This window comes from Phanerochaete carnosa (genome assembly GCF_000300595.1).
Source record: "Phanerochaete carnosa HHB-10118-sp unplaced genomic scaffold PHACAscaffold_2, whole genome shotgun sequence".
In the NCBI taxonomy this organism is placed as follows: Eukaryota; Fungi; Basidiomycota; class Agaricomycetes; order Polyporales; family Phanerochaetaceae; genus Phanerochaete; species Phanerochaete carnosa.
In genome coordinates this window covers 4,499,678-4,513,805 of record NW_006767629.1, presented here as the reverse complement: position 1 = coordinate 4,513,805, position 14,128 = coordinate 4,499,678, and the positions used below count along the sequence as shown (strand labels likewise).

General features: G+C 52.2%; 3 protein-coding genes and 1 non-coding gene across 4 annotated transcripts; 2 read left to right on the top strand and 2 right to left on the bottom strand.

Annotated features, from left to right (window-relative positions):
* Positions 1–258: 258 nt before the first annotated feature.
* PHACADRAFT_26110 (uncharacterized protein) lies at positions 259–1,562 on the bottom strand (the record flags this gene model as incomplete). Its single annotated transcript, XM_007391261.1, has 4 exons — positions 259–889; positions 945–1,236; positions 1,289–1,316; positions 1,353–1,562. 4 exons carry the CDS (start codon positions 1,560–1,562, stop codon positions 259–261), a joined length of 1,161 nt encoding a protein of 386 aa, XP_007391323.1.
* A 3,521-nt stretch (positions 1,563–5,083) lies between these two features.
* PHACADRAFT_192541 (uncharacterized protein) lies at positions 5,084–5,686 on the bottom strand (the record flags this gene model as incomplete). The annotated part of the gene is made up of 3 exons (XM_007392624.1): positions 5,084–5,206; positions 5,264–5,386; positions 5,639–5,686. The coding sequence occupies 3 exons, from the start codon at positions 5,684–5,686 to the stop codon at positions 5,084–5,086; spliced, it is 294 nt and encodes a 97-aa protein (XP_007392686.1).
* A 1,362-nt stretch (positions 5,687–7,048) lies between these two features.
* On the top strand, positions 7,049–7,120 carry PHACADRAFT_t25. The gene has a single exon. It is a non-coding gene; the product is annotated as a tRNA-Glu (tRNA).
* Positions 7,121–9,022: 1,902 nt separating this feature from the next.
* On the top strand, positions 9,023–11,996 carry PHACADRAFT_206323 (uncharacterized protein). The gene is made up of 9 exons (XM_007392623.1): positions 9,023–9,589; positions 9,644–9,785; positions 9,837–10,013; positions 10,073–10,168; positions 10,219–10,508; positions 10,561–10,742; positions 10,794–11,142; positions 11,205–11,373; positions 11,438–11,996. Exons 1-9 carry the CDS (start codon positions 9,162–9,164, stop codon positions 11,492–11,494), a joined length of 1,890 nt encoding a protein of 629 aa, XP_007392685.1. The 5' UTR covers positions 9,023–9,161; the 3' UTR covers positions 11,495–11,996.
* Positions 11,997–14,128: the final 2,132 nt, after the last annotated feature.

The window sequence follows — 14,128 nt, the reverse complement described above, 5'->3', positions numbered from 1 at the left end:
ACTGATCGATGTTCACTGCCACCCCAGGTTTTGTAGTAGAACAGCACCTTCTTGTCTTCATCACCAAGAAGGTATGCGACAAATGAGGCAGTTTTCTTCTTGGAATCAAGGTTCAGATCGCCTTCGAGCATGTCTTTGATGGCTTCTTCTGTGGCGGTTGCAAGCCTATTTCTCCAGGTACTAATGCAGGACATAATCTAGTGATTGTGTTAGAGCCTGCAAACAATATACAAAGGCAAGGATTGGAGGGCCTACAAGTCACATGAACATGTCATTCTCAACAATAGTGTACTCCTTAGCCTTGTCACCCATCACACACTCGAGGAGTCCTTTGCCTTCAGTGACGCTGAAGGCCATCCAAGCACCATTTGTATCTGCAAGCTCCTTAATGAGTGGTCTGAGCATCTCACCAAAGAGCCCACTGATCTGTGGTGCGAGAGCGCTGACTTTTGCCCAGTTCTTGTGGCCTTTCTTGGCAGCATGTTCTGCAGATAGCATGTTGATCTTGACAAGAAGAGCTGTCTGTTTCGAGTTCACTAGCCTGATAGGGTGGACAACAAGTAATGAAGGACACACTTTTGCTGCATCAGCAGATGCGCGCTCATCATAACGAGCTGTGCTCAGGTCAGCTGTTGCCCGAGATGACATTTTCTCAAGTGTGCTGCGCTCTCTCTCCTTGCTCTGGTCATCATCAATACCACCGTTTTCATTGATGGAGATGTTGGCATCGTCATTGTGCAACTCGGAGATTGAGGCAGCATTGGACGGGCCATTTGGTGCAGAGCGGGGCTTTGCCTTGAAGTTTGTCTTCAACATGGTGTGGGTTTCAAGCCACTCACTGGTGAGCCCACCAATCGTAGCTTTCTTGATCTTCTTGACAGTTCGACCTCTGCAGAAAAGAGTGGCGTCAGTGTGGAAGCTTAATAAGGGAGGAATGGACCAACGTATCAACATTTGATGTCATCATTCTCTGAGTTCCCAAAGCAGGAGAACTTGCTTGATCACCCTCTTTTCTCAAAGCCTCAACATCTTTGCAACTCTTTTTCACCTTGCCAGCCCTCTTCTTTGCTGGTTGTATCACCTCAAGATCATTTTCATTGTCCATAACCATGTCCCAATCTTTATCAGCCTCCAAGTTATTCTTGTGGTCTGGTTGCTTGTAGGAATCACCTCTAGAGCCTTCTGACTTGACGACTTCAGCAATATGCCGTTCATTGTCATGATCACTCTCGAGAGCTGCTTGAGGTAAGTGGCAGAAAGCTTATCATTCACGCGCCATGGCACTCACTAGACTCCTTAGGATACTTTGGAGCGGACTTAGTTGTTGTTGACCTACTGGCCTGTCAACCAACCGATGTGCCCTTTTGGACTTTGTCAAGTGTCTGCATGGGTGGGTGATCAGCTTTGATGTCATTTTGTAAATCTTGACAAGCTTGGGTATCTTCCTTAGCTGCTAAATTTTCCACCACCTTCTCCTGCTCATGAGCTTGTGCGGCCTGCCCTGTGGCTTCTGCCTGATGGTCAGCTTGCACTTCTTGTGTGGAAAAACAAGAACCAGGCATGTCGGGCTTTCCCAGCTTCCAGTTCTTGTTAGATGCATGGATCTTCATTCGGCTGGTATCTTCTACAGACTTCTGAAGCAAGTTCTTCCTCCATCAAGGTGGCATGACTGTGACACAAGGCTGGAAAGAATACAGAGGATTAAGGCCTGGGAGCTGACGTGGCAAGTGAGTCAGGCACTTCGAGCGAGAGGAAGCCTGCTGACTCAGCTCCACATTTAGCTTGATCTCTTATGATCACCAGCACAGCCTTTATCGTGACTGTTGGTGCGACTTTCTATTTTCATTCACTACTGCCTCACTGAGTCTGTAATCAACTTAGGAGCATGCCTCGTGCATTGTTCAATCCCCGTATTCTTCCCTGTTCTCTTCTCCATTGCCGCGAGCGTTTCTCTGAATGTTCTGCGCTTTCACGTCATATCAGCTCACATAATCTTTCTCCTCCATGGCTGCGCCATCAATGTTCTTCCTCCCCCCTTGCAAGACATGGTCCAACTGGCGAGTCATCTCATGAAGGTTCTAATACCACTGAACACTATGGTTTCTATTCGCCAACACCACTGTCTCTTTCCGGCACATCCTATACTCTATATCACCCCTATCTCCATGGTTAGTGCTGAAATTCCATGCTGTAACTTGTACACTCACCAATGAATGTTTTAAGGTCGTCCTTGCAATAAAGATGGTAACTTCCTAGCCAACAGTACACCTCCACCTCTTCATTCATCTCGCACCCCCGATGACTTCACACTGTTTGGGAGTTGCACTCAGTTTGAGGTGGCCAATTTCCTCTATCGAAAGATGCAAATGTCTGCAGGCAAAGTTGACAAACTCATGGAGCTATGGGCCGACACATTACCAGCAGATATCAAACCACTATTCACTGATCACAATGATCTTCATGCGACCACCAACGAGATCAAGGATGGGAATATACCATGGCAGTTGTTCTCTGCATTGTTCAATGGTGCTGTTCCTGAAGACAACACTCCATCTTGAATGGCACGAGAGTACAACATATAATTTCGCTGCCCATGCAAGCTGGGGCACAATATGCTTGGCAACCCAGATTTTGCACACAAGATGGACTTTGCGCCAAAGCAAGTTTTTAGAAAGCAGAATAAAAGAGAGTATAAGGACTTCATGTCAGAAAACTGGGCATGGAAGCAAGCAGAACGTGTCAATGTTCTGTCCTGCACATACAGAATTCACCTACCAGAACTTGACAGGATATCATTGCAGAAGATCCATCCACTCACGGCACAATTTTCTGCCTGTTTATTCTTGATAGCGACAAAACTACTTTCTCTGTTGCCACAGGGCAGAATGAGTACTATCCATTGTACATGTCTCCTGGCATTGTGCACAACAGTATTTCTCTGTTGCCACAGGGCAGAATGAGTACTATCCATTGTACATGTCTCCTGGCATTGTGCACAACAGTACACGACAAGCACGGCAAAATGCTGTCTACCTTGTCGCATTTCTTGCAATATCAAAGAGTCAGTAGCATGGCTGTTTGCTCATTGTTAGTAGACTGCTTACCTGATCCTTATAATAGCAGATTGCCAATATCAAGATGACCCATGTTTTTGCAAGTTCCGCTGAATGTTGTCTATGGCCTTGGCCCATATATTGCAGATTACCCAGAGCAAGCTTTGCTTGCTTGCATAGTTCAAGAATGGTGTCCTAGGTTTGTTTTTGCCATACCATCTCGGAAATGGCAGTCTTATTGGCCTGGTCTGGCATTAGATGTGTGGCGACACCTCATAATCTCGATGGTGGTGGAGTTACATGGTGGCATGACCATACCAAGCTCTTTCTGAAGGCGTTCGACATCAAGACATTGTGGGCAATCTTGTGGTACGCCTATTGACTTTGTGCACATCTTTGCGTCTTTCTGATGCTCTCAATGTAGCTGTTCGTGGTTGGCTTTCCATGAGCAGACATTCACAAGCTGCTATCACTGGACCTACTCCACCAAGTGATCAAGGGAACATTCAAGGATCACCTGGTCACTTGGGTTGAGCTATACCTTATTGAGGAGCATGGCAAAGCAGGCGTGGCAGAGATCATGGTGGACATTGATCATCGGTGAGCACATATAAGTTCAAGTTCTACATGTGCACACTCACAGGCTGTACGCAGTATTGCGTCCGCTCCCAGCTTTCCTGGCTCACGATGTTTTTCATAAGGACATGGGTTCAAACAATAGACCGGTGACGATTCAAAGGTGTTAATGAAGGTGAGCGCGTCCAGGCACGTACCATGACCAGTGACCTGATCGTAATATTACTGTTTACAGATCTATCTCTCAGCAATTGCAGGGCATGTTCTGTCACAGATGGTGCGAACTTTCAGCGCCTTTCTGGAGTTTTGCTACCTAGCGCAATGGGACGTCATCACGGAAAACACACTGGTGGAGCTTGATAGCGCCCTCAGTCGGTTCCATGCTGAATGGGTCATATTTGAAAAGCAAGGTGTATGACCCAAAGGCTTCTCTCTACTGCACTAGCAGTCCCTTGTCCACTATCAACAATTGATCCAGCTGTTTGGAGCACTGAACAGACTCTGCTTGTCTATCACTGAGTTCAAGCACATCAAAGCTGTCAAAGAGCCATATCAGTGATCCAGCAAGCACCAGGCACTCAGACAGATGCTGGTTACCAACCAACAACTTGATAAACCTGCCACTATCTGCACCAAGTTTGAGTCGCTAGGAATGCTGGATGGCCCTCTTCAGGGGCTTCTCCACCATTGAATTCTCTTTGCCTGACATGCAGACTAGATTGGTTTACGGTGCAAGAGGGCGCAGATGCTGGAGGGCGCGGCCGCCGTTCAACGCACATGGATCCGTAGAGCCATTTCCCATTCCCCTTCCATCTTTCACCCTGACCGACCCTTGAGCGGCCACCTGGAAAGAACCCTCGCTGTCTGCTTTCTTTGACCAAATTGCCTCTCTCGGAGGCTGGCGCTTTCTCCAGATCTTCAACTGCGGCATTTTGTCTGTCTGAAACGTTGCGTTTGCCCCTCTGACTCCTTCTTTTCGCACCTGAAAGCGACTACGTATCTGCGTACTACTGTTTAAAGCCACCATGGTCGGGTGAACTGAGGCACTGCATCTCGTGATCCTCTACATAGCAATATGTGCCAGCCACTAGTATCGGAACCAGCCTCGATTATAGCAAGTTCTGAAGACCGTCTTTACTGACCTCGACACTAAGAGTTCTGTTGAAGCTATTGCAGGAGCGTAGGTTGGGAATGCTAACAGCACAATGGACATGGTCTCCAGATGCACCACGTATACATTTTATTACGACTCGATCTTACGCTAAGCAGCAGTTGCACGACGCGCGCACCGTAGATTCATTCTTATGGTATACTTGTGCTTCGAGGAAGGCCATTTCCCTGTGAGCTGGAGCATGTTAAACATAGATGCGGTGCACAGTGCACTGCGGCGCAGTTTTCGCCAATGTCGCCGCTACAGCAAGTAATACTATATCGGACATTCAATCGGGCCCCGCTCACGCCAGATTGGAAGGCACAGACAGAGGCAAGAGTGTAGGCATGTCATCCATGCACAGCGTGCGCTGCGCATAGTGGTTTGACATCTCCAACATCATCATCACCGCTGTGGGGTACATGCCCTAGCGGAGGCTCCTGTGAGATCGCGACGGAAGATAGACGCCCAGGCGAGGACGTACCACGAGGTCAATGAGGAAACTCGACTTGAGGGCCTGTGTTCCACTCTTGAAGTTTGCGGCGCCAGTTGTGAATCCGGCACCGAGCCCTTTGAGGATGACAACAGTGTCCGCCATGAGGAAGGTCTATCTAGAGTGGTGAGCTCAGTGTAACAGCGCCACAGCGTAAGCGGATGGGGCACTGGGTGTGCGAAAGGCATGCTCACCCAGAGGGCAGTGTGGAGCACTCCAGACCCTATAAGAAGAAAGAGGATAGTTTCTGCGCGTGTGCAAAGGCTGGCTCGGAGGTGGCGCACGATCTCTTGCCGATGCTGCCTGTTTGCACGCCGCCGTTGCGTTCACTTCAGACCAAACTGGGCGTAACTTCGAAGCACTTACCATGTCATGCAAGCTACCAATCCCGTTGCCAAGAAATTGGTCAGCCATGACGTTATGATTGCACCGGAGGAGACGACATCCTCAAAGTTGCTATTGAGAGACGTGCCCTAAATGAGCATAGCTAACACCACGGTTGTCAGTGCCGTTGCCTTGCAGCAAAATAAATCTGCCTACAGATCGTAGCGAAAATTAAAATCACAGACATGGTCTGTAAAATGGTTCGACAGGGCCAGAGCACCCAGGCTCTCCAGAGTACCACCAGGTCGCTTAGCGCTATCTGCCCAGCAGGTGGACATTGAGCAACTTTCTGCAAATATCAGCAGACTCGGAAAGGATAGCTTACGTTGGTGGACAGCAGCGCGAATAGTTCCTAGCTCACTTCCATGAGAGCAGAGTGCCAGGAGCTGTCTGGAATCTCTGCAGTAGAACAAAGTTCCAGGGCTGACCCACCCTGGCTGTTAAGCTCTTGGCTGAGCTCACCAACATCGCTGAGGCACAGGAACGTCTGTGCCTGAAGCTTATGCAATCGGCTATCGTTTAGAGAGAGACAAAAGAGTGTAATGCCAAGGTGCGCCGCTGCCGCCATGTACATGGTGATGCAGATTGCAAGTAACACAGATCTCTTCTACGTGAGAGGCAGAGACGACCGGCTGGAATGCGCTGATTAGCATGGCACTAGATTCATGCTATGCTGCGACTTACATGAACATCACGGCCCAGAAGACCACGAGCATCGTGTACATGCCTGCTGTTGTTCAGCAAGGCATAAGCACACAGATAGAACACGCACCGAAGAAAAGCATTTCAAGCACAATGGTCACAAGAGATCGCAATACATACGTTCCAATAAGCCCAGCAAACACATTCGCGTTGTAGATGTCCGATCCTAGATTGCTAGACACTTCCGAAGGATTATACGCAACAGTTGACATTGTTTGTGGAGGAGGTATCATTGCCAAGATGACTGCAAAGGGGGGAGGGGGATAAGGACGTCCCGCTAAGCCGAACATAAGAGCGAGCCCATTCTACCCATGGCACCAGTGTGGCAATCTGACAAGGCTGATACATACTAGCTGATGATAACAAAGGTCAGAAATTGCGTACAAAGTGCAATTTCGGGAGTAGGCTCGGCCAACGAGCATCAGCAGTTCTTGGACATGCTGGCAACGATCCTGATATGAACACATTGTAACGACGCAACCAACAGTTCAGGCTATGATTCCAGGGCCTCTGAACTTGCCCATATGGTTGCTTGTTGTAGCCAAGGGCACTCGGACGCTCTATGATAGTTCGATATGATAGCCGTCTTTGCATCTATCGTCCGTTTGTGCGTTGCCCAGCTTAAAAAATGAAGCATGGCGAACTGCTATTCATTGTGTGCTATTGGCTAAGTTGTTTTCATCAAATATATCCGATATGGTGTAGTGGCTAACATTATTGCCTCTCACGCGATAGCCCGGAGTTCGATTCCCCGTGTCGGAATTACAGACGACGTCCATTGTCAGCGTACGGGACAACGGACCGTTGCACTGGGTGGTAAGCGCGCTTTTTTCCGGCGTAAAATTGGCCAAAAACTGATTGAACAAAGCCCCAACTTTCTCCGGTTTTCACCTAAAAAAACCGAAGGCAAAACTCAGTTTTCCGCCAGTTTTACCGTGTTTTAGACCATTTTGGCTGGTTTTGCACCAGTTTCTCCTCAGTTTGCATCGGCGTAGAATCGAGGAATAACTGGGCCTTGTTTAGTCGCTTTTGCCTGAGTTTTCTCAAGAAAAAACTGCGCTTACCACCCTGTGTTGTCTATAAATCGTTTTTACTGTTGTTCTCAAATATCTCGCCTTTATGTCTCCTTCTCCTTCTCCAGGCTTTAGCCTGCATCAGTCCGAATCCAGTTTTTTCGCGCATAATCTCTGCATATTACCAAGCGGACGCGCGCCATTTTAATTCGCGAGCGCCAACATCAGCAGATCCCTGACCCGCCATACGGCTATGAGGTCCGACAGAGAGCAGCTTCTCGGACCTCGGACGCGCAACGGCTGACAACGTAATGGTGCATGAGAGCCAGAACTCTCCCCGGAGCGCTTCCTGCGAATAAACCACGCGCCTATGAGCAACAAGCTGAGGCCGGGTGCTCTCCGAGTCGTTGGAGGAGCAAGACGGGACATCGGAGCGATTTGAGAGCGTGGCGACGCGGTCGAGGTGTATGTGTTGCATGGATGCGTATGGCTATGCGCGCGTGCTGACGTGTCTCGCCTCCTGTAGACGCGTGCGCATTTATGTTGTGGTACGAGGGACGAATTTTGCAGACGACGGTACGAGTGATGTCCGTGTGGTGCGGGCGCGCAAATGACATAGAAACACTGCAGGTCCTGCCGCGCGGACATCTCATCGAGCGCACCCTCCGATTTCCATCGGGCCGCTGGAAACATCAGTAGACGGCGGCGAGTGCGGAAGCGACGGGTCAGATGACAAGCTCAGGTGAGTGAACGTGCTGTTACTGCCTGTACAGCTATATTCATGTACACGCTCAGGGCGTGGAATACTTTGCGTTGGCGCATCCCAAGTATGCGCCGGCTATCAGTATACGAACCCACTTTGGGTATGTCGTTCCAGTTTGGACGACTCTGAAACTGTTATGACAGCTATTGAAGTAAAACACCGCAGATCGTTCATATGTGCGCGCGAGCAGAGCGGCTAGTAGACGTCAAGCCGCAGTACAGGCACCGCAATTAATCCAGGCGAGCAGGAACAAAAAAATGCGCAAGACGCGAGGTGTGGCGCGTCCCAGGCACTGCAACGCCTGTGCGGTGGAGAGCGAGTTACTTCGTCAGGCCCGTGGAGCAACGGCGATTGGGCGACGCGTACGTCATATTGCGGGGCTATGGCCGCTACATGCGCGCGGTCGCATCATGGTCGGTCGAGAACGTCTGTGGCGGAGCATCCCTAGGCATGTGCAGTGCCTGGTGGCAGCTGCTGAGGCTGTTGCCAGGTATCGAAGCGTTTTGCAGATGCGGTACATGACGTGGCATCGTCGAACGTTGACCGATAGGGTATGTCCGGGTGCGCAAGCGATCGTCCTTGACAGAGTTTGGAAACCTGTCTTCCGCCCGAGAGCCGCTGTCAAGGCGACATCGACAGGCGCGGGATAGACCCGACGCATCCAGGAGAGTGCTTACCAAGGGTGGTGACACGCGCCACGCCACAGAAATATCACGCGTGTCTCCGCCGGACACACGCGCCGCGAAGACTCTCGCGAAACGGGGAATGTAGCTACTACATTCGGCAGGCAAGTTGACTGGAGGCGGCACGCCGAAGCTTCGAGTCCCCTAATTGTTACCGTCTTCGCGCTACCAAGTCAATATGGAAGTCGGCGACGACTAGACCATAAAATCGAACGATACTCAACGACGCTCGACTCAAGCGCACCCCTGGTCTCTTTCCTCCTCTCACCACCTAGCTCCTGCACCTCACGCCTGTGCACGCGGTCGGCGCCGCCCACAATCCTTCCGACCAATACAATTTCACCATGTACCCGACCCAACCACTCACTCTCCTTACTGCACAGGCAACCGCATCCATGAACGCGACCAACTTCAACCCGTCTGCGTGCGACCTTGCCACCACCTCCCTTCGCGCCGTTTTCCCCGCGAGACCTGCCCTGATGGCTCTATCCCTCTTCGCCACATACGTCCTCTCTCTTGCCTTCTACCGCCTCTTCCTTAGCCCCCTCGCCTCCATCCCTGGCCCCTGGTATGCTGCAGTCTCCGGCTTTTGGATCACCACCCACGTCGTACGCATGCGCCAATGTCGCACCGTACAGGATCTCTTCGATACCTACGGTCCTATTGTCCGCATCGGCCCGAACAAGATCGCATTTTGCGACGCTGGTACGATGCGCAGCGTCTATTGCGTCCATAAGTTCGACAAGAGCGCGTACTACAAGAGTATTATCACGTCTGTCCCTCTTTTCTCTTACGAGGGCACGGACATGTGCTGATACCAGGGCAGAAACAACAATGACCATGCGATGACGACCCTCCCTCATGCCGAACACGCGATACGCAAGAAGAGCTACGCGCCCCACTACACGCCCGCCAACCTCTCGCTCTTCCAGCCAGAGTTGCACGATCTCGCCCTCAAGCTTACCGACGTGAGTTCCCTTTTCAGTGCATCCGTCCTAATATGCTCATGAGCATATTAGATCCTCTCGACCCGCCCGTCATCGGTCGATGTCCTCGATCTCTTCCGACACCTTATGATTGACGTCGTTGCCTGTGCTGTCTTTGGCACACGCACAGGCTCGCTTGATAACTGGAACAAGGGTACTCGCGACCCTCTCGGCATTGCAGTTTACGATTTTCCAAAGCGCGGTATCATGGTGCGTTATATCCGCGTCTGACCGACGCATCAAGTCTTACATAACGTCTCTTTTCCCAGAGAAGCGCTGTTCCGACCTGGGCCTGGAAACTTGTATCAAAGATCCCGAACGCGAGGTTCAGAGAAGTATGCAACTCGGACAGCATCATAGCCGAGGTACGTGCTCCCACTTGCTTGCTTTGATGCGCCACTCATCGTAGGTATAGTTTGTGGGCTCTCGTCTGTACGAGACGCGGGCCAATACGCAGGCGGCGTCGCTCACCACGCCGGTCAGCCCGTGCTTCCCGACCTCAGTCTCCTCCGCCCTCGACCACATGGAGAAGAGCGACCTCTCGGCACTCGGATACCCCAACGGAAGCGAATCTCATGTCGGCGACGAGCATAAGATGCCGCTCATCCAGCGCCTGCTCGTGACCAAGGCGCCTGCCGGCGACAAGGACCACAAGGACGTCGTCGCTATCGACCGGGACATTGTCAGCGAGGCGATGGGCCATTTGTGTGTTCCATCGGCGATGCTTCTAGTACTTGGCTGACGGTATTGTACGCAGGATTGCTGGGGTCGACACCTCGTCAACGTCGCTCTCGTATATGTTCTGGGAACTCAGCCGGCGGCGAGACGTCATGCAGCGTCTGCAGGCTGAGATCGACGAGATTATGCCCGATCCGCGCGTCATTCCCGACGCAAGCGTTTTCAACAAATGCGAATACCTGAACGCTTTCATCAAAGAATGTAAGCTTCCATAGCCTGAGCCGATGTACACAATGCTCATACAGTCTACAGCACTTCGCCTGTACGGTGCTGCGCCGTCGTTGCTCGAGCGCGTTGTACCCTCTCCTTCGTCACCTTCGCGGCCCTCTCACCTCACGAAACCCAGCTCGAAGCCCAACTCGCGCGCAGGCTCGCGGAACACGTCGCCGTCGCGCTCTGTGTCGCCCATCCTGTCTACCGCGCGCCACGAAGAGTTCGACATGATGGGCTACGCGCTGCCGCCGGGCACGATCGTCGCGACGCAGGCGTGGAGCATGCACCGGGCCGAGGACGTCTTCCCGAGCGCGGAGACGTTCCTGCCGGAGCGCTGGCTCATGGACACGCGCGCGGAGCGCGAGGGCGAGGAGGAGCGGCTCGCGAGGTGCGTTCTTGCCGTGTTTCCGCGGATGGAGGACGGGAAAAGCTGATGCGTGTGGACGGCAGGATGCATCAGTATTTCATGCCGTTCGGCGTCGGCACGCGCCTGTGCGGCGGGCAGAACCTCGCGCAGCTGGTGGCGCGCATCGTCGTCGCCGTCGTGGTGCGCAACTGCGAGGTGCGGGCGGACGTGCGGGAGACGAACGAGCGGACGATGAGCATGCGCGACGCGTTTGTAAGTGTACTTTTCATGCCCGGTGGGGTTTTGAGGGATGAAGGTGCTGACGGAAATGTGGCAGGTGCTGTTCCCCGCTGCGAAGGAGTGTAAATTGGCGTTCGTACCGAGGTCGCAGTGAGGCGCGTCGACGGCTTGGGACAAGATTCTCGGGCTGGACGCGGGCTCTGTCCTTTTTTTTCCTGTCCATCGCTACCCGCCTGGGCTACTTTGTCGCGTAGCCGGGCATTGGTTCCCGTCCACGCTTTTTGTCGGCTTGGTTTCGCGCACGCTCTTTTCGCTTTCGCACCCGCCCTTTTCGCTGTCGATGTACCGTAGTCTTTGCGCAGTGGCCTCGCCGTTGGTCTATCGAGCGGCGTTGCAGGGTATTGTCGACCGTATTACTGGTCATTCCTGCTTTCTGAGCACGTTGTCGCTTTCTTGGATTCGCGAGAGGCACGGCTGGTGATCGACGGAGGCCAGAGAGATTTTTGATGTATAATAGTGTTATTTCATGGAGGTATGAGATGGCACGGGATGAGAGAGAACACCGTCTTCGTAGTGTGAAAAACGTTGGTATTTCGGTGTGTACGTATTAACACGGAGACACTACGGTAAGATTATATGCCGCCAAGCTTGACGTGCTGTAAGTCGTAGACGGGGGTGAGGATGCTCCAAGATGAGAAGGTTCGTTTCCCGCGTGTACAATAGTTGGCGCAAATATCGACGGCGAACCCTTCTGGATCCATCAAAGTTCTGGATCCATCAAAGTGTAGACTCCATCGACCTAGGCGCGAACGAAAAGAGAAGAAACGAAACGAAAAAAAAGAAAAGGTATTTCTACATACAGTCCACGCGTTAGAGCCAGAACGATGGAGCAGCTCAAGAGGTGTAGGTTGGACGGGCGCGCCCCTGGCGTCTGCAAAAGCGTGCAAAGTCAGTGACGTCGTAGGTGCAGGACCGTCGTGCCTGCAAGCCAGCATCTTGAAACGCGGTACTTCAAGGGAGTAGCAGTTTCAGGGCGGCTGGGGCGCGGAAAGGGAGAGATAGCTTGGCTGTAGTCCGATGGGGGGCGCATCGCTCTTTGATCGTTTGAAAACGTCGAAGTCCATGAGCTCCTGTCCGAACGCCTGGACGAAGGTCGAGCATGCACGAGCACCGACGGGCTTCTTGAACAGTGGGCCTGGGGTGTGGTGGTTTCGAGCACCGGGCAGTAGAACGTCAGGACGCGCATGAAGGCGACGCGTCCGGGCGTCGTTTGGCGGGGCTCTCAGACAGCAGTGGGTTAGGAGTAAGTATGGATGCGCACCTGGGCTCCGGCTCAATGACGCTCCCTTGGCGAGCAAGAGACTGCCTCCATGTCGGATTCTGCGCATCACTCCGTGGTTAACAGGGCTTGAGGCAGTTGAACATGGGATGTCCTATGTGTTCCTCCCATGTGGTGCAAAGGAGAGGTGGACTCGTGGATGGACGTGAAAGAGCAGAGACATGCGTGATGTGACATATTTTATCACGGTCGCGTCTGTCACCCAATGTCACACACGTCGTTACCAACGCCGTCACGTACGCGTTTGGCAGCTTTCGTGCGCTAGATTCGCAACATATTATTACCTCCAGAGAAAATTATACACGATATTTAGCGATTTGACGAAGACGACACAGTCGAAGGTATGCGTCCTCGCGTGTTTCGCTTTCCTCGACACCAAGCTGTGCCAGCTTCAGCCGCTCACCGGCAGGCTGGAGGCATCCTGAGTAAGTACAAATTGGCCTGGTTGGAAAACCGTTCATTCACGTTCTTATGACAGAAGGTATCCTCGGAGACAGTAGCATGCAATATAAGCTTGAAGTTCCTTCGGTCACCTAGAGCACTTTCAACTTGTCCATCGCACGCTTTTCTTCGACGGTAGTTCCAAGACGCCATCTATGCTACTTGCGCCAAGCAAACCCAAGTATATCTGGAGCCAGTAGTACAAGATTACAGAGACGTTGATCGCTCTGTCTTTCGATTGTAAATCGCGGAAGTAGTTGACTGTTGTAGGTGTGCTGCCGGGCAAGGCCGCACTAATTTTGACCGGGGCGAACGCTCCGCTTGGTGCGTCTCACCTGTACCTGCCTATCCGCTTTAATTGATTTGCTGACTGGTCGTAGGGCTGCGGACGAAAGTTGGATTACGAGCGTGTCTCACTCGTCGGGAACGGAGACGAAAAGTGTGGTGGCGAGTTCGTACTTCTGGACGAACGGTTCGGGGCGCACGACCGACACAGAAGATAGATCCAGCATACATGCACTCCCGACGTTCGCTCAAGCCTGTACCCTTCACACGCTTCATTTGGTCGCAAATTCGCACTGGTGCATTTCACCTTTTACCTACGCGTGGTGCGACGGCTGCCGACCGAAGTATGTCAAGAATATTGACGGCCCACGTCTCAGGATCGAACAGGGTTCATCAAGTATGAGCCCTCATCGTGTGAGTGTTATCAGCGCGTATGTGCATCGCCTACTTTCGAGCAACCAGCTGCTTCACAGGCTTCTCTGCTTTGCAGGCGCAGACCGACAATAAGAAATTACATCGGCGCCAGTGCTCGCTGAGCGATCGGGTGGAGCGCTGAGGGGGTCGGACGGGAGTCCGCGAGCTACTGAAAGGCGGGTGGCAGTGAACCGGAGGCTTGAAGGCCGCATTTTTTAAGGCAAACACCTGAAAGCTCACCACGATGAGCGATGACTTGGCGTTCACGCTCGAAAAAAGGCGTTTGCGCAGATAACGAGCTCGCTCAGG